General features: G+C 37.2%; 1 protein-coding gene across 2 annotated transcripts in view; it reads right to left on the reverse strand.

Moving 5' to 3' along the window:
• Window positions 1-20492, reverse strand: part of LOC135740307 (matrix metalloproteinase-16-like) — an 87784-nt gene that overhangs the window by 18673 nt on the left and 48619 nt on the right. For both annotated transcript variants that reach the window (XM_065258536.1, XM_065258537.2), the window contains 2 exons: window positions 19944-20105; window positions 16567-16784 (listed from right to left, as the gene is read on the reverse strand). In XM_065258536.1, the coding sequence (XP_065114608.1) occupies window positions 16567-16784; window positions 19944-20105 (380 nt within the window). The remainder of the gene's footprint in view (window positions 1-16566; window positions 16785-19943; window positions 20106-20492) is intronic.

Genomic DNA, 20492 nt, shown 5'->3' on the forward strand with positions numbered 1-20492 from the left:
CTGATTGTGGCATCCTGCTTCCAGCATCCTGCCCTCTATCAACTTCCATATGGCCACAGCTGCTCCGACCTCCAGCTTTTGGAAAATTCCCTGTAACACTTTTACAGCTTTGAAGTCTCCAAAGCTTGTTTTAACACTGCCAGTAAAACAATAATATTTCTGTCATCGGTTTCTGTGGTAAAGCATCAAAACCTCCAGGGAAGTTTCTATTTATAAGCTCTTGAAAATCATAACCACGATGTGTTCGAGCTGAAGTGCTTAAAAAAAATATTCACATTAGGAAGTTTAGTGCGTTTTCATCTTCTAACAAACACAGAAAGTGTTCACTGATTGAAATGAATGTCTTTAATTTTTGTCTAGCATAAATAATAAAAAAAAATCTTAATTTAAAATTAATTTACTAGATAAGAAAAATGACCCAAAATAATAAGTTTTGTATCCTAAAAAAAAGGAGTTTATGCTTTAAACAAGAAAATTACTTAAATTACGTTTATTGATTTAAGTCAAAAATTGAATTTAGTTTATTTTTTCTTACCACACTGGCAGATATTTTTACATGTTTTAAGCATAAACTGACTTGATTTTCATAATTTTTTTAATAAAACCAGACTTAATATCTTGAGTCATTCAGCTTTTCAAGTGAATATCAAAAGCTTAAATGAAAACCACCTAACACCACCTCCGTCAAAATACGCAATAATATTGGCCTAATACTCTCAACATGTATTATACGTTCATCAAATACTTCTGCTTCAAATTCGCTTAAAGGGACACTCCACTTTTTTGAAAATAGGCTCATTTTCCGAAAAAAGTCCCCTTGGTAACTTTCAATAACAGGGAACTATTTTCAGGCGCGTAATATCATTGCGCCTGCTGCAATCATAGTACAGCAGCAAAGTCCTTGATCATTACACCAGAATGAGTGTATAGTTCAAAGCCATATCTGCCTAGAAAATCAAAACTTTTAATTTTCTGTCTGTCTTAGTACACGATGTAACTACAGAAGAGTAAATTTTTAAATATGAAACATATCGAAACTCGGTTATTTTTGAGCGCGATGCTAATGGTCTAATCAGATTCAATGGATTATGCTAAGCTATGCTAAAAGTGGTACAGCCAGACCCGAAGATCAGCTGAATGGATTATAAAACAGTAAAAATAAAAATTTTAACACTAGGGGAGCTGGAAAATGAGTGTCCCTTTGAAGCAGCTGTTTTCAGTGATCCCATTTTTCAAACTTTATTTGGTGTAAGGTTGCTGTTGGAGCATAAATGATCCCTACAAAATTATACAGCTCAAAGTTCAATGCCAAGCGATATATTTCTTTCAGAATAACAGAATTTGCTTTTCAAGGACTACATAGAATAGCCGGTTTGTACTACAGCCCTTTACTTCCTGGATATATGATGTCAATATAAGTAGGGGTGTGCATTGGCACTGCCCTCACAATTCAATTCAATTACGATTCACCAGGTAACGATTCAATTCAATTCGATTCTACGATGCATTGTGATGCATCACAATTCTACTGTACACAACAAGGCAAATTTTTAATAAGTCAAGTAGTAAACTCAAGTGCAACTATTCTCAACAAAAACGAAAGCTGACCAGGGCTCACAAAATTTTTAAATCCCTGGTAGCCCTTCGGCAGACACTCTTTAATTTTTGGTAGCCCGAAATGAATAGAAGTAGCCAGAATAAAAAAATACACTGTTTAATGTAGAATATTGATAAATCCTGGATTTCCATGTAAGCCAAATATTCCTGCCCATCCCAGCAAACAATTCGGTTCCCAAAACGTTCCCCTATTTTCCAAGGTTTTTGGTTAGCCAGGAATGTTTTCTTTAAGAAAATAAACATTCCCCTAATGTTATTGTTAGGTTATTTTAACGTTCCTCTAACGTTAGAATAATTTAATTGTTATATTACTGAAATATTATATGAATGTATTATAACACGTTATTTTTTATAAAAAACACCTCAACACATCACACATTGTATTTAGATAACATGGTATTTTATCAAATATATAAACAACCAGTGACTTTAACACAATATAGAAGACTTAAAGCAGATATTTATTAAAAAGGAATAAACATAATTCCCTTTATGTTCCCCTAATGTTAGACTCTGAGGTAAAACGAAATGATAAAACACACATTCTATTCGCTTTAGGTAAACATATCTTACCACAGCTGTTTAGTCACCTATCAGCTTGTAACATCATACTCTCAATAGCCTAGACGTAAATCACTCAAACATATTTAAGTTACTAACTGAAGAAAGAAAAAAAATATATAAAACAATGTTAGTCTATGAGGTAAAAATGAAATGACGTTATTTTATTAAATGACTTGAGTGAAGAATGAAGAATCTAGCGCGTGAAGAGGGTCGCGCGCATATATCAGATGTGCACATTAGAGGATGAGTTTATTTATGCTTTCACTTCATTTCCTGACAGTTTCACTTGGTACGTGAGGATAATGACTGACAAGAGGACACCGAAATACATACACTATAATTACCTAACTAAATCTGAGACAAAGCAAAAATATTAAAATATTATTTCCTCCCCAAGATAGCCCGACAGGCAGGGTGGAGATACATTTTGGTACCCCGACAGGAATTCACAATAGAAACGAGACGTCGGGCTAGCGATTTTGCGAGCCCTGCCCGAGAGAAAAATTTACACACAGCGTAAGTCTTGTTGCCCATTAACTTCATAGAATCCGAAATGTGCCCATATGTCCACTTTCCACGGAAAAGGGTGTGTTTTTATTTACCCGTCTATCACGGTCATCTCCAGAAAATAAACAGTGACATAATCGATTATGGCATTTGCTGCATCGATGCTGAATCGTGTATGTGCGCATTGCGATGCATTGCCGAATCGATTATTGTTGACACCCCTAAATATAAGTATAGTTTTTGACTAACCTCCGCCCACAGGACTACGCCAATCGCCAGCTAAGCTAAGCTGCTGTCGAATGACAACAAACAAAACAAGCACAATCTGAACATATGACATATTTCTGAAGGAGGGACTTCATAGAACAAGGAAGACATCAGCCCATTTTAGGACAGTGAAAACAGAAATACTGCGTTTTTTACACACAAAACATGAACACATGTTATATTGTGCACCGTAAACACAATCAAAGCTTCGAAAACGCAGGAAAAATGGGACGTTTAAACCCAGCCTCAGACCATTCAGAAATACCGCTTTGTTGTCAGAATCCGTTAAACGGCAAATCGATTTTTCATCAAAGTCCTCTAAGTGCACGGAAAAGAATCGAATGAACAAAGGTGTGCGTGTGTTGGACATACCAAATATATTTACTAGAAATTTGAGCCTTTTACCCCTTTTCAAAAATGAAGAAAGATGGGGTAAGTTTAGGAAACGAAAGTGAATCACATTCAAACTTGCTTCCCTTTTGAGTACCTGGACTTGAATACAACTCGAATGTGGCAGCCACATGCATCATAGCGCCCCCTATTGTGTGGTTCAGTTTTTTTAATTTAAAACTATGTAAACTGCCTAATGCTGCGTTTACACCAACCGCGGTAGAGGCGTGAAGCGTGATTTCAATGTTAAGTCAATGTAACGACACGTTGACGCGCGTCTAGAGGTCCAGCGGCGCGGAGAGGCGTATGGCGTCATTCGCGAGTCATTCGCGCGTCTAGCTCGCGCGAAAGGCGCGAATTGAGCGTTGTGCGCGGTATGCGCGAATGGTGCTTTTTGCGTTTCACGCGAATTTGTGGCTGACGCTCGAGTTGAAAATTTTTAACTTTGTTGAAAGAGTTAACCGATCAGGAGCCTGCTTGCTGCTGTGGTGGCAGCCCTGCCCGGAGTCACTCATTCAAACAACGCTTGATATTGTCCGTAAGCCGTCACCTGGAGCTATACGACACAAATTCTTATTTCTAAGAACAGGAATAAAAAGGACCTCGCTTGGAAGAGTGTCAGTGAGGACTTTGGGCAACCTGGTAAGTTGTAAATACACCCTTCACTTTTGAGTCACGTGACGTTTATCGACCCGCGCTTATTTTCCCCCTATAGTAAGGTTACCAAATACAAACTGGTAACTCTCTTGATAAATGCACAATCAACATAATCTTGCAAACAGACAACCGCATAGCACTTTCCCCCATCCACATGAAGCGGATTATGCCTCTGACGTGTGTCAAATCCTAGCTTTTTCCGCGCGTCTACTCCGCTCTACGCGCGAATGCATTCAAACTGTTCAAGCGACAAACTAGGCGCATGTAAACGCACCATAAGTTTATAAAAAAAATTGGCAATCTAAACACTATCAACAGTACACAAACAACTGCATAATACAGAAATACATTCAAACTTAAGATCCTTAAATCGTAAAACTTAAACTTCTACCTGTACTATAAGAAACAAGTTATTTTTTGGAGAGACTTTATCTAAAAAGAGCATTTGGGATTTGTCTTCTAATGATGCTCTAAAATTCAGAAAGAAGCTGATGAAGGTCAATGGCTCAGTCTAATGAGCTCAGTGTCAATGTTGTGGGACATAAGGTGAGCATCAATATTGTCTACCCATGCATTAGTCTGTGTAGTTTGGAAATATTTATCTCTGCACCATTTCATAAAGTTCACAATAAAATTTCACAGCGAGCTTCAGAATAGCATATGGTTCAGAGATGAAAACGCCTTCATTATTTGTCTGCCGCAGAACTGCGTCTCCTGACAAATCTTTTGTAGCAAATTGAAGACAAATGTAATTTGACCATCAATCTCTAAAACTGAAAGACTTTTTCGTTTTATCTCACAACAAGGAATTTAGCAGGCCATATGTTAATTCTGCCCGTTTTCTCCAGACACATTTTGTACTCGATTACAAAGACATCATTCTTAAGATTCTGCATCATTCTTTTGATACATCTAGTTGAATGCAATGCAGACAAACGTCCTCACATTACTGTATAACATAGTTTTTACAGTTGTTATCTAACAAAATCTCCACTGAAAATAACTTTTATTGTTGTTAAATGCTAACTATCTTCTAATTTGACTCATTTTTAGTTCGATGTAGTTGCAAAATGCAAATAAACTCACGCCTGTGACAGCACGTCTTATATTAATGTTGCTACGTTGCTTGGCAACAGCAAAAAGCCTGTAGACAGGTTAAACAACTATATTCTCATATAAATATTATATTTTTAACAACAGAATTATTCCGACAATTATTTATAATACATTTATCATGTAGCCATTCCACCCTGATAGCCCTATAACATGAAAAGATGTAATTCTTCCTTTCTTGTCTATACACACTCCTTATCCTCACTTTCTTCTCTTTTTCATCTCGACCTCACAGGTTTCTTCTCTCCCGAGCCAAAGAGAAAGGCAAACATATTCGACAGGCGCTGTTTAATTACAGGGAAACCCACACAGTCAACAATGACCTTTTCACAAACAGTAAAGCGTCTGTTTACTAGATGCTCCACAATCATCTGCATTTCATTATAGTTGGCTTCTGCGATGAGACGCTGTTGTGTCTACATTATACCCGAGTGAGAAATGTTGGCTATAGAAGACGTCACCCGAGTTTTAAACCCTGAACCCCTATTTTATTATAATGCACAGTTGGTTCTCATCTCAGTGGCTAAATTGTAAATATAGAGAATATGTTATTTGGACTGTTAAAAAAATACTCTATTCAGATGAGCAACATGGAGGTGTGAAGCGTTAAATATAATGTTAGACTACAGAGAGCCAGAGAAAAGGAGACATAGCCTTTGATGTCTGGTCAAAGGTTTAAAACATCTTGTGGTATCAGAATGGTTTCTTCTAAAAACAGCCTCATGTGGGTGATGCTGACAGGTTGCCTGGTTTATTACAGAGCTGTGTGACAGAGCGACCCTGCAGCCAAACTCAATGAGACTCCAACAAGATTTTAGAGATCTATGATACATTTTCAGTAAATGGATAAAAATTGTTTCTGTTTCATACACAGTATCATATAGCTTCAAAATGCTTATATATTGATATGTATGTGTGTATAAGTATTTGAACACCCTGCTATTTTGCAAGTTCTCCCACTTAGAAATCATGGAGGGTTCTGAAATTTTCATCGTAGGTGCATGTCCACTGTGAGATACATAATCTTAAAAAATCCAGAAATCACAATGTATGATTTATTTGTAACTATTTATTTGTATGATACAGCTGCAAATAAGTATTTGAACACTTGTCTATCAGCTAGAATTCTGACCCTCAAAGACCTGTTTGTCTGCCTTTCAAATAACCACCTCCACTCCATTTATTATCCTAAATTAGATACACCTGTTTGAGGTCATTAGCTGCATAAAGACACCTGTCCATCCCATACAATCAGTAAGAATCCAACTACTAATATGGCCAAGACCAAAGAGCTGTCCAAAGACACTAAAGACAAAATTGTACACCTCCAAAAGGCTGGAAAAGGCTACGGGAAAATTGCCAAGCAGCTTGGTGAAAAAAGGTCCACTGTTGGAGCAATCATTAGAAAATGGAAGAAGCTTAACATGACTGTCAATCTTCCTCAGACTGGGGCTCGCCCCAGATCTCGCCTCGTGGGGTCTCAATGATCCTAAGAAAGGTGAGAAATCAACCCAGAACTACATGGGAGGAGTCGCTCAATGACCTGAAAAGAGCTGGGACCACCGTTTCCAAGGTTACTGTTGGTAATACACTAAGACGTCATGGTTTGAAATCATGCACGGAAGGTTCCCCTGCTTAAACCAGCACATGTCCAGACCCGTCTTAAGTATGCCAATGACCATTTGGATGATCCAGAGAAGTAACAAACTTACAAACTTCTTAAAATGTATGAAGCATGGGAAAGGTTAAAAAGGGGAAGATAAGAACATGCAAAAGATAAAAGTATGTATGCAGCTATGACATTCATCTCATTATAATATATATTTTTCTATGTTATTATTATTTTCTTACATTATGTTCCGGGTCAATATGACATGTTTTGAGTTTTAATAGTCCCAACCAGATTTATTGATAGCAACATATACTGAAAGCATATATTTAATTTAGGTCTGTATAGTTGCTTTGGAACTGTACAAAAAATGTGGGTCAAATTGACCCGCGAACATCAAAATTGTTACAAAATTATTTGGATACACTTCAAAACAGATCACTGTGTCCAAACTTTGCATGCATGTTAATGGCCCAAAATGTGAAAAAGTCACAAAATTTCAAGAATAAAATCACAGGTTAACTGGTTTTTCCGACAGCTTAAAAATCAAATTGCCCCGGAACCTAATATAGGGCTTAATAAGACAGACAAATTAATATTAAAGATCTATTTGTAATTGCATAGCAAGCTGCATAACGATATATTAGCAACTAGCATACTACATCATATACATATTATAATGAGACGAATGTCATAGCTGCATACATACTTTTATACGTTTCTTATCTTTCCCCTTTCTAACCTGGGCACCTGATGGCTTAAACCTATTTTTCTCATCCGCATTCAGTGTGTGTTGCATTACATCCCCCGTTCTCCCTCCCTATATATAAGCTGTGACTTGATGCAAACTAACCCGTACCTCCTTCTCCTACTTCGAGGGACAGCTCTTCTTTGGGGAAACACTTAAAAGTCCCAACCAGATTTATTGATGGCATGGTGACAATGATATGGTTTGACGCAAGAGCACAGATGAGCAATTTAAATCTGATCTAGGCATTTTGTTTCCTCGCCATCCCGGAAAGCAAGACTCATGAGTTCTTTACTACGAAAGACGCCATGGGAGCGCGTTTTTGGAAGTAAGAAACACCTTGACCCGCGTTTTACACGCACTATTAGACGTGAAGTTATGACTGTAATGTATATCAAAATATCGGAAATGTGTTTAGAAACCATATCACCGTTATTGAAAATATAAACAGCGAAATATATTGATATTGAATTATTGTCCAGCCCAAGGCGGTACCATTTTAATGGGTCCTAATATGTACCATTTAGATACAGAAATATATACATTTGGTATGAGTACATACCTTTGAGGTACTTATATGAACGCTTTAGCTGCAAAGGTATACTTTTTGAAATGCTACTGCCCTAGTGACAGCTTGGGACCATTTGTTGACCATTTTTGGCGGTGTTTTGGCGGTGTAGACAAACAGACGAAAGACACAAGCGGACAAAGAAGGAAGTGATAGAATTGATGAATAGACTGATGGACAGATAAGGAATTGATAATTAATAGATGGACAGAAAGACAAATTTTAATAAAATGGATGGACAGACAGACAGATAGCACAACCTGTGAGAATTTTCATTTTTTTGGTGAACTGTTCCTTTAAAAGAACTCACCTTTTACTAAAAAGACAACTATTGACAATGTAGTTAATGTGTATCTATTTCTAGTTAATGTTTACTCTGATTTTAAAGATGAAGCAGGTATTTACGAAAGAACAGAGGATGAGTTAGGTTGTGAATATGGACTCCATGCTGTGTGTTAAGGTTCGGCTGTAACAACCAGCCAGTGTACTGAAGAGAAGGATGCTGGTGAGATGAAAGAAATGTGAACAGTGTGGCGCTGGACAGGTCGAGAGCTTGCTGCTGGGAGATCGGCCTATTTTTCCACTTCTCCACGTTACGACTATAGATCCCTCACAGGACCGCGAAACTCTCCTCACACGATTGAACAGATCAGATCTGTCTCCGGGTGATGAACTATAGTGCATCAAACAGCATTGTTTAAAAGACTGGCAGGCAAGTGCGAGAAACACACTCTCCAATCCACATGCATAATCCAAGACAGAGCCAACTATTTATATTACTCAAAAAAAAAAAAGATTGAGAACAAAGTGTGAACCTTTAAAGTCGAACAGACAGAAATTGATTTCGGCATTCACAAAAAGCCATCATGAGACAGCCAACCGAAGTCCAAGTGTATGCCGTAAAAGTTACGTTCATCAAGTGAGAGGTTTGACGATTTCAAGGAAAATCTTATGATTTGATAAATGCAAAGGTGTTAAATGCAAAGTCAGCATCACTCGTGCATGGAGGTCATAGCATGACGGAAAGGCTTCTTTGTAACACAAAGGCTAGAAAATGTAATAAAAAAATGTGTCATACTGACCAAAATAATAAACCACCAATGGAATGATTTAAAAAGAGGTAAATAGTTTTTAAGCAAACCCTCCAAAAACTAAATCCTTATTTATTGATAATCTTCCACTTTGCTTAAAGATTTAAATGTCATCTATAAGTGTAAATAATGCCAGAATTGTAATCATGGGCAAACTATTCTTTAAAACACTTATTGCTATGAAATCTCTTCCAGAAATCGTCTCTCCCTGGTGTCATAAATCTGCGAGCCTCCTTCTGGCAGCAGAGCTCCCTGTGAGCTCTGGCTTAGATGAACATTCAGCACACAGCAGGCTGATCGTTTTGCCAACAGCATTACAGAAAAAACTCAAAGCTCGATGCTCTCAGAACGAAAGTACAGCTGTGTGTTAATAGAGATGCTTACAGATAAATCACTGGAGCAGTCAAAGATCACCAAAAGATCTGCGCTTGAGTATGTCACTTTAAACAAAAAGCCTTTGGAGAGAGTTTAGACAGCAGGTTACCGCTGAAGAACAAATCCAGAGCTTTATTTACTAAACAGGGCAAATTAGCAATTTTAAAAAAGCGCAAATTGCATTGCGTGACTCATCTAAATACTCTCCTTTCATACTCCAACAAATAATACTGCAATAAGGTCAGTCACAAAAACAATTGTGTCCACGCCATTTCAGTGCTCATTTTTCACTGCGCGTTTTTAGTAAATCCTGACAGTAGTTTTATAACGACAAAAGGGGCAATTGCGCTGGCACAAGTTTTTAGTAAATCTGGCTCCTAGAAGCAGTTTACCTTGTATTAAGATGCGTTTTTGTCAATCGGATCACAAGTGGACGAGAGAGACACATTCACGTTTACACCTGGTATTTTTTAAGCCATCTCTTTTGTCCACTTTCGACCACTTCTGTCCTGATTACTTTGAGAGGGTGGTCTGTGGAGACTGTGGGCGAGTCCCTCTGATTTCGTTTAAACGCGAGCAGAGAAATGATAGGTTTAAATTGATGCAAACGAATATTATGTCAGAGTCGGCTGCTTGTGTTGTTAGTTAACATGCTCCACAGTGTTTTGTATGTATATGTAAGAGCTTTCTCTGATATTTTAGCGCAATAAATGAAATAAGCCTGCGCAACTTTACATGCTCGCAAAATGAAAGACGCGGAGATCAGCTGATTTGGTTTTATCAATGGTTTCATCACATCAGATAAATGGGCGGAGGGTAGGCAGTCTTTTGCGGTTGTTAGAAACACATTCAACCACATGCGCTTTTACACCACAAAAGCAATTCGGTCAAAAGTGTTTTTGAATACCTCTGAATGTGGTCAAAAGCGGATGAGCTCAGAATGTTTTACACCTCGTTTACACCTGTCTTTAGCGTCGTACACTTGTGATTCAATCAATGAAAATGCTTCGTAACTCTTTCCCTGCCATTGAAGAGTTAACTTGTCAATATGAAAAAACATTTGTAAAACATTTTGAGCTCGTGAGATCATTGATGAGTTAACTCGTCAATTAAGAAAAACGCTTCCCTGCCAATGACAAGTTTTTCCGGCAATCCATATTTCTGCTATTATCCACCAGGTGTCGCTTTTGTGGCCATTCAACCACATGAGCGTTTACACCACAAGAGGAATTCGATCGAAAATGTTTTCGAAACACCTCGTTTACACCTGTCTTTAGCGTCGTCCACTTGTGATTCAATCAACGAAAATGCTTCGTAACTCTTTCCCTGCCATTGAAGAGTTAACTTGTCAATATGAAAAAACATTTGTAAAACATTTTGAGCTCGTGAGATCATTGATGAGTTAACTCGTCAATTAAGAAAAACGCTTCCCAGCCAATGACAAGTTTTTCCGGCAATCCTTATTTCTGCTATTATCCACCAGGTGTCGCTTTTGTGGCCATTCAACCACATGAGCGTTTACACCACAAGAGGAATTCGATCGAAAATGTTTTCGAAACACCTCGTTTACACCTGTCTTTAGCGTCGTCCACTTGTGATTCAATCAACGAAAATGCTTCGTAACTCTTTCCCTGCCATTGAAGAGTTAACTTGTCAATATGAAAAAACATTTGTAAAACATTTTGAGCTCGTGAGATCATTGATGAGTTAACTCGTCAATTAAGAAAAACGCTTCCCTGCCAATGACAAGTTTTTCCGTCAATCCGTATTTCCGCTATTATCCACCAGGTGCCGCTTTTGTGGCCATTCAACCACATGAGAGTTTACACCGCAAAAAGAAATCCAGTCGAAAATGTTTTCGAAACACCTCGTTTACAACTGCCATAAGCTTCGTCCACTTGTGATCCAAAATACAAAAATGCATTGTAACTTATTCCCCATCATTGACAAGTTTACTCGCCAATTAAAACATTTGTAAAACAGCTTGTGAGATCATTGATGAGTTAACTCGTCAATTAAGAAAAAAACGCTTCCCTACCAATGACAAGTTTTTCCGTCAATCTGTATTTCCGCTGTTATCCACCCAGTGGCTTTCTTACCCAACCTATAAAACCCAGAAGCAATCACTTATGCCAAACAGTTCGAACTCCATGAACGTTTTGATCATCACTACGAATTTGATCTCTAAAAAAAAATCCATTACAAAAATGCAATTATCTATTATCTAAAAATTTGGTATTCTTGAGGAAACCTACCCATATTTGAGAGGTGATAAAAAGAAATGAACCTACCTTTTTGAGTTTTTAAGGCAATTGCGATCGACTAACATGCTAATGACATTCATTTCTATGCAAACAAACACACATGTAAACACTCTGGTAATATATGGCCTCTCAAAAAAGTCGATATAGTCATTATCGCGACAGGCCTAGTTGGGGGTGGGGTTTCGTAAGTTTTTGCATGATTAACTTCATACAAATTCATACAAATTAGCCAACTCGTGAAATATGTACAAATTCTCATGAGATCAGGCTGGTTCTGACATGGAAGATGATAAACGATAAGTAAAAATGAATGTTACATCATTTTAAGTTTTTATTTCAATAAAGTTCAAACTTATTGTGCAAACATTAAGCATCATAACGCACAGTATTGTATATCGTATTATTTATCAAGTTATTGCATAAAACATTTTATTCAATATTGTGCAGATCTACAGAATTTAGTTTGGCACTAAAAAAAGTCCAAACAAAAAGAATATCTATAGTTCCGTTTAGTCGATCAATCGAAGCAATTACCTTCACAAACCCTAAGACATGGCAGAAGAGATCAAGACTCGAAGAGATGCAACTGCATTGAAACAGCACATAAACAAGATCACTTTTAAACTCTGCCAATTCTTTTCAGCTCTGCAGAGTTTCATACTGACACACAACACTGAACGCAGACTAAACACAGTACAACGGTGGTACAATAAAATCTAAATTGTATTTCTATAAAGCTCTTATTAAACTTGTCTGGAGATTATTGGTCCCCTCTGATTGTGACTCTGATTAGTTGTCTATAGTCAAAAACAACATCTCACCCGTCATGTCTTGCGTCTGCAACCCTGAGCCTCCGGGCCGAGAGCGCTGACACAGACGTTTCCACGGATACACCCCTGAGCGTAGCTAGCAGACTTTGAGAGTTTTACAGCATTGAAATGTGTTTGTGTTATTGTCTAGCTACAGTAATAGACTGCTCCAGTTCAGAGCGGGCGAGCGAGAGAGACGGAGAGAGAGAGAACAGGGAAATGTAATGCCATTCGAGATAGATTTTGTTTTTCCAAAGACATCTGCTGGGAACTGGGACTGGAAACCGAGCGACAAGATTAGAGCTCAACCAATAACCCACATCAACTGGAATCAATCGAAACGTCTGCACGAATTTAGCCATTCCGAAGAATAAAACAATGTTTGACAAATCAGTTGTATCTATTATTAAAAATATACACAAAATATACACAAAACAGTATCTGTAGAGTGAAAGCACAGTAAATCTGTTCTAGCCCTCAGGGACATGAGCTACGGTTGATGTTGTGCTCTAATTCACAGTCCCACACTGAGACTTCACAGGACTCATTCTGTGTACAATCTGTGTTTCTGTCCTGAAGGTTTGTCCTGTTCTCGATGTGCGATTTAAACAACGTCTTTAAGGGGTGGACAACTATCACAAGAGAATTTAAGGTCACTTAAAAAAATGTGTCTTACACAAAAACTATCAATGCAGATCTTAGCCAAACATTGATTTTAAAAAAAAACACTGAACGTTTTGTAAAGGTGAATTAGGGGGCGTGCACAACCAAAGTGTTTAAACGAGACTGAAAGCGACAACTGTGGCCGCTTGCCATCGTTTCTTTCGCAAAGTGCTTTTGTTGCTATTATACTTCTGTTTTGTATATCAAACATTGTACGATGCACCGGTTGGTTGTTGTGGGATTTGACCCCCTCCTCCATTGTTATTGGACAGCTGAGTAAAAAGTGACATTGATGAGCTGAGTGTTTCACCCAATTTTGGATGGAAGTGTCTGCTAAATGCATTAATGTAAATATAAAAAGGTTAACATATTTTTAACTCATTCCCCGCCAGCCATTTTTTGAAAAGTTGCCCGCCAGCATTTTTTGTAATTTTCACAAGTTTCACAAAATGTCTTCCAGGAAAATTTTCTTATTAAAATATATAAACATACAAATATATCAACTGAAAGAACAGACCATCTGCTTTCAAACAAACAATAAAAAAACAAAACGAGAAAAAGTGTTTCATCCTATCTATATTTTTTATCTGCTTATAAACTCTTAAATCTAAAAACTTTCAAAAAGCTGAAATAATTAAATTTTTGTGAAGGAATTTTGTTAGAGATCAGATTCAGAACGATTATCGAAACATACACAGAGTTTAAAATTAGTAAATAAAATTTTGGCTTCAGTTTTTTCATAAATTGGCCATCTAGTGAATAATCGTGGTATTGCAGATTAACATAAAAATTCTTCAGAAACACGTTTTTATGCTAATATTTTTTCCTTAATTGACAAGATAACTCGTTTTTAGCGGGGAAAGAGTTAAAATTGTTTGCAATGGGAATGCCGCATTTTTAAAAAACACAAGTGTTTTTTTATGCTAAGCACTTAACGTTGTTTTTCTGTAAAAGTTTTCAACTTTGGGTAAGTTGCTACACTTGTCATTAGCTGTTTCTATTACCCTTCAAATTGACATTGGGAATTGAAATAAAGCCAATGTACACTGCTAATGGAAATTATTTAATTATTTTTAATTTGCAATGTCAATTTGCACGAATCAAAGGATAATGGAAAGGCAGCTAGTGTCACTTTTTGGAGGAGGGGTGGGACAAGTACCACGCCAACCATCCGTCGCATCCTATTTTTTAATGCTACGTACACTCCAAACGCAGGGCATCGTGTTATTCGCTCCAGATTACTCGCGGGATTTAACTCCATGTCATGCGGATTTTACGCTTGAAGTGAATATTTTCAACTTGGGCGAAGATGCGTTTGAGGCGAATAGCACGCAAACGTGCCATCCATTTCGCGTCATTCGCATTGCCCCACACTTGTAATCACGCCTTTGCATTGACTTTGTATGTAATCTACTCACGCAAATCGTTGAACTCACATCTGGTGTGAACCCACAGTAAGACTGTGTCTTTACATCGTTTTTTTTGCCATATTTTTTCAGTTCAGGAGGAACGTAATGTAGTCGTTGTTTGCCCTCCATTCCCGCTTGGTCTGCATGGCCTAATGGAAGATGTGGGGTTGCGAGATCTGCTACTAAGTCAAGTAAATACTTTACTTTCATAAATAAAATTATTTTGATCGTATGCAATGACTGGACGAACATTTTATCATCCTGCACTTTTTACAGAAGACATATATTTATGTCACCACATTACTTGTGCATTGCAAAAAAGTTTTGCTACCCAGCCTTTGAAACTTTTCCTCTCCTTTTGTTTGGATGAGGTGATTCAAGTATTAATCAGAGAAAAAAAACCTCTATAATTCCCACCCTGCCATTCAAACTCTAATACTACGACACAGAGAGAGGCCGAAATGAGTGTCACGCTGAGGACTCGCTGATGGAGGCTCTCGGGTTCAGTAAACGACGAAAAGCTCAATGGCTTCATCTAATGGGTCGGTTTCCTTCAGCACAGCCCACTTAGAGAACAAAGGAAAAACAGGCACACAGAGGGTGGTGAAACACTGAAATAAAGCTAGTCTATTTCCTGCGGCCGCCACGTGTGTGTGTTTTTTGTCAGCTGAGACCGCCAGCTCTCTAAACACAGAGCTGAAGCAGTATTTATGAGACAAAAGCTTGAAATGAGCTCTTTTCACACAGTGTAATTAAGTAACATGAATCAGAGAGCTGTTCGTGTTGAATACCTTCACAACCTTTCATTGTTTCAGACATATAATCTGGAGTAAATTCACCTTGCAAACACCTGCAACTTATTTAAAGGAATAAAACTTTCCAAAATGTTCTCATAACTTACTCACCCTCATGCCATCCCAGATGTATGCCTCCTTTGTCATTTTTTAATAACAATATATGCCACAATAAAATTTATATACATTTATAGGTCCTAAAAAGCATACATCCAGATGACTCCAAAACAAAAGATTTGTAAGAGAAGTATTTTATGCAAATGAGACACCAATGAGATTTTCCACCATATTCATACTCAATACTTTGATTTTTATGTTAAATACATTAAGTGCTCAGCTGCTAAAATGCCACCTCCATCAAAAAATGAGATAATTATATTAACCGAATGCTCTCTGCACGTATTACACGTCCATTAAATACTTTCACTTCAAATCTGCTTAACTCTTTCACCGCCATTGACGAGATATCTCGTCAATTAAGAGAAAACGCTTCCCCGCCAATGACGAGATTTTCTGTCTTTCCGCAATACCGCTATTATCCACCAGGTGGCGCCTTTCCGGAAGTATTGCCCTATGGCAATCGGCTGCATGTCCGTGTCTGTTTTAAAGATCGCTCTGAATGGGATCTCTATGAAAAGTCCGTCACAAAAATGGAATTATCTCTGCTTTTTGCTCAAAATGTGGTGTTTTTGCAGAAACCTACCCATATTCAAAAGCTGATTACAAAAGAACCACTGAAGGTAGGATGAAACTTTTTTTTTTTTTTTTTTTGAAAGCAGAGGGTCTGTTCTTTCATTTGGTATATTGTATGTTTATATATTTAAAGAAGAACATTTTCTGGAAGGCATTAAACTTTGGTGAAAATCATGAAAAACGCTGGCTGGCAACTTTTTTTTAAAACGCTGGTGGTGAAAGAGTTAATCCCTGCCTCAAGTCATTCATAAATACCCATTAAGTCTGATAAAAGTGCTCATTTCCAAAAAAAACCCGTCAGACGCACTTAGATGGTTTTGCATCTGAGCTCTTCATATATTAACCCATGGATGTATGCGCTTTTGGGATGGCGTGAGAATTTCCTTTAACCAGGTGCAAAAAATGATGAACTATCCCAAAAGTCCTACCTTGAACACAAACATCTCTCTTCTCAGGATAGCCAGCGTGTTGAAGCCACCGTCGCAGATGTCTGGCTTAGCATTGGGGTGCATCGGTTTGTCGCCGGTCGGTAATCGTGGTGGCCGAGTCTGTCTGTCGTGTTTGCGTGGATCTATAGGAGGGTGCGAGCGGGCGGGTGGGATCGTAGGTAGAGGTCTCGTGGGCTGAGGGAGTTTATCAGGAGGCCCTGGAGAGAAAATGACATATAATGTCAAATGCAACTTGTGTCCCAGGGGGTTGGATTATAAAGAACAAATAAATGCCACCTAATATAGTTCATTAGCCTAACCGCAGGTTGCATTAATACTTATGATGATGTAAATTATGCAGCATTAAATATTGTTTAGCAAATCGGGAATCTATTGTATTTATTACTCCAGTGTATTATTAAAACATACTACATAAGTGTACTCTACACTAGGCATGGGCAATATATCAAGTTTTGGCAACATATCTGTATTTTTTCCCAGTGGGATATGGGATGAGGCAACATATCGGTATGGTCTAATACTGTATAACCCTCCTTTTTTTGTATCAGATGCTCTGCCAAAAATTTACACTGAGGTTACAGTGTGGATATGAAAGGACAGGTGATTAAATGAAACAAAACAATAGTTAAGAATGAATCAGATGCGCCGTATGAAAGGATTAGAGAGTTATCTATGTAGTGATCTGAGCCGCCTACAAGACCAGGGAGAAGCCACTGTCTATAATGAAATCTCCTTAAATAGAGCAGAGATTACAGCCTTTCACATTACATAACACCGAGTGAATGAGAGAGGGAGTGTAAGATGAATATAGAGGATGAATCAAGCCTGAAATATTGATACATTCAATACTGATGTATTGAAAATATTTGAGATCATCACATAAAAATACAGATCCCAAGTATTTATAATAACTAATTTGTTTTTAATTAATAGCATGAAAATTATGGTATATCAAAATAGCATTAAAATAATAGAAAAACTAAGCCCTTTTCACAATAGAAGCAGAAATGTGGTGTTTATATAAATTTAAATTAAATATGTTAAATCAGCTTGACCTAAATGATTTACTTGATTTACTTTTTATTAATATACCAATATTTAACCCTAAAAACATTTATTTTTTATATTTTTTATCATTATTTATATTAAAACCTGTTATTGGACCTTATATTTTTGGGTGCATGAAACGTATATCTGTCCATTTTGCATACCGTATTTTCTGGACTATAAGTCGCACTTTTTTCATAGTTTGGCTGGTCCTGCGACTTATAGTCAGGTGTGACTTATATGTCAAAATTAATTCATACTGACTAACATGAACCAAAAGAAAACATTACCGTCTACAGCCACGAGATGGCGCTATATGTTGCTCCTGTAGCCTACCCCTGAAAAAAAACGTTAACTGAAACATTAACTTAAAGACAATGGAGAAAGACTAAACAAACAAAATGCCCCCCAAAAGAATAATAATTTTCTAAATAAATGCGACTTATAGTCCAGTGCGACTTATATATGTTTTTTCCTCTTCATGATGCATTTTTTGACTGATGCGACTTATATTCAGGAGCGACTTATAGACCGGAAAATACGGTAAGTTCTCAGTTTTCTGATATATTGTAGTGTTGTGTAAGGGTGCATTCACACCAGAAGCAAATGAAGCGTTAAGCGTGAGTGATTTACGTTAAGTCAATGCAAAGACACTATAGACATCCTGTGGCGTGATTCGTACGAATGAGGCGGTGCAAGTGACGTGGCACGAATGAGCATTTTACGAGTTTAACGGGTGATTTGTGCAAGTTTAAAAATCTGAACTTTGGCGGATATTCGGCCGGCGTTAACCATTTAAGAGCTTGCTCTATAAGTGACGTGCTATATTAGTGACAACGATGCGAGCTGAGGCAGAAATGCAAAACAACAATGGAGGACAAAATTATCGTCGCTGAATGTTGACTACCAGAGCTGTATGACACATCTTTGTACCTTTATAGAAACTACTTTTAACGTACTTTTATAAAAACAGGAATAAAAAGGATCTTGCTTGGAAGAAAGTGAGTGAGAAGGTAAGACAATCTGGTAAGTTGTAAAAAACACTCATTACTCTTTACTTATAAACATATTGAGACTACAAGCTATCTAAACAGCAAATTCCCACGCAAATGAAATCAATTAACTCAAAACGTTCAAGCGTCTAGCGCAATTTATTCGCTTAATTCGCACCTGGTGTGAACACACAGTAATAGCCACATGACATTCAGATTAAACAAAAATATAATATGTCTTTTGTGTAAGTGTTTTATTTCTATTTTTTTATTTAACCCCATGCAACTCGCAGTGTATGTAACCGTCCCTGTGGAAACCCAGCTAGTCCTTTTTTTTGCGATTTATATATGTGACCTTAAGTCTCAATCTAATTATGAGATATGGAGGGTCAAAGTTTGATTTCAATAACTTATTTTAATATTTGTTATGATTAGTCAATATTAAAGATATCAAGGTTATATTTTCACAGAATGTTCTTTACTTTAAAAATGATTTTATGTAGAAAACAGTAAATCACACAAAATGACTTTAGCTGGATTTTTACAGGCAGGGTCAAAAATGACTATGACATATATTAACTTTATGATTTAGATTTTTAAATTGATCAAATATTTTTATTTAATACATATAATATTTATTTAATATTGGTATCATTATAAGCAACATTGGCTGTTCTAATACTTGGTATCTGATGAGTAAAAAAGATAAAAGTGTACTTGGTAATATATGTATGCTACATGTGTCAAGATTCATGAGTATCTCCACCCTGCCCGGTCTCTAGGGCTCATCCTGTGTTTGTATGTGTAGAAAGGTGAAGCTTCCCACTAGTTAACGAAGGGTGGGGTGGAAGGAAAGTGAACCACCAAAAACACAAAGGTCTGTTGAGGTCAAGGAAACAGGATTTAATCATCCACAAGATGCCCTTTCCTAACTTTTATGGGGTGGTGGAGCATAAAGTAAACAAAAGAGACTCGACTTCTAAATTATTTTGCCAACATGATGCTAAGGGTGCTGTGAGTGGTTGCCGGGGGTTCTTTTGTGGTTGCTAAGGTGTTCCAAATGGTTTCCTTACTGGACTTGATGTTCTGGATGGATGGATATTTGGCTAAATCAAAAAAGCCCCCTTCAAGCTTTTTATTTGATGTTCTTTGGTCCTCAACGTAGGTAAACACAATTTTTGGGATGATGTAACGTCCGCTAGGCCCCCCAAAAATCTTAGCAAGCGCCATTAATAAGGGTTATGTGAGGAAACGAGGTATGAATGATTTGTTTGAATGTTGAGTGCCTGCAGTCCTGAGAAACATAAAAGGCCTTACCATAGATCTTCTGGATGCCCTGCAGATCATCATGTGGTAATCTGAAGTTCTCTGTGTCCATGTACTGGTAAAAGGGAGCCATGATTGCAGTGGGGTCGTTGGAGTGCTCCAGGCCTAAAGCGTGACCCAGCTCGTGTACCGCCACCAGGAACAGATCGTTCCCTGCAAACACAAAAAAAGCACATTTTAACAAAATTACTGTCAAATTTATAGATTAACTTTTTAATAAATTATCTGGTTTTTACAAACATATTTTTCAAAAATACATTTAATACATATTTATATTATTAAAATTAACTGTTGGGTTTATATTAACCTGTGCTGGGTTGTTTCAACCCAAAATGCTACACTGCAAAAAATGATTTTCAAGAAAAATGTTTTCAGTAAAAATATCTAAAATTTTTTAAATTAAGATACTTTGCTTGATGAGCAAAACGACCCAAGAAAATAAGTGTAGTTTTTAGACCAAAAATTTAAGTGATTTTGTGCATAAAAAAGCAAAAAAATCTGCCAATGGTGTAAGCAAAAAATCGTGAAAATTTTTCTTAA

The sequence above is a fragment of the Paramisgurnus dabryanus genome, chromosome 22, assembly GCF_030506205.2.
Source record: "Paramisgurnus dabryanus chromosome 22, PD_genome_1.1, whole genome shotgun sequence".
Lineage (NCBI taxonomy): Eukaryota > Metazoa > Chordata > Actinopteri > Cypriniformes > Cobitidae > Paramisgurnus > Paramisgurnus dabryanus.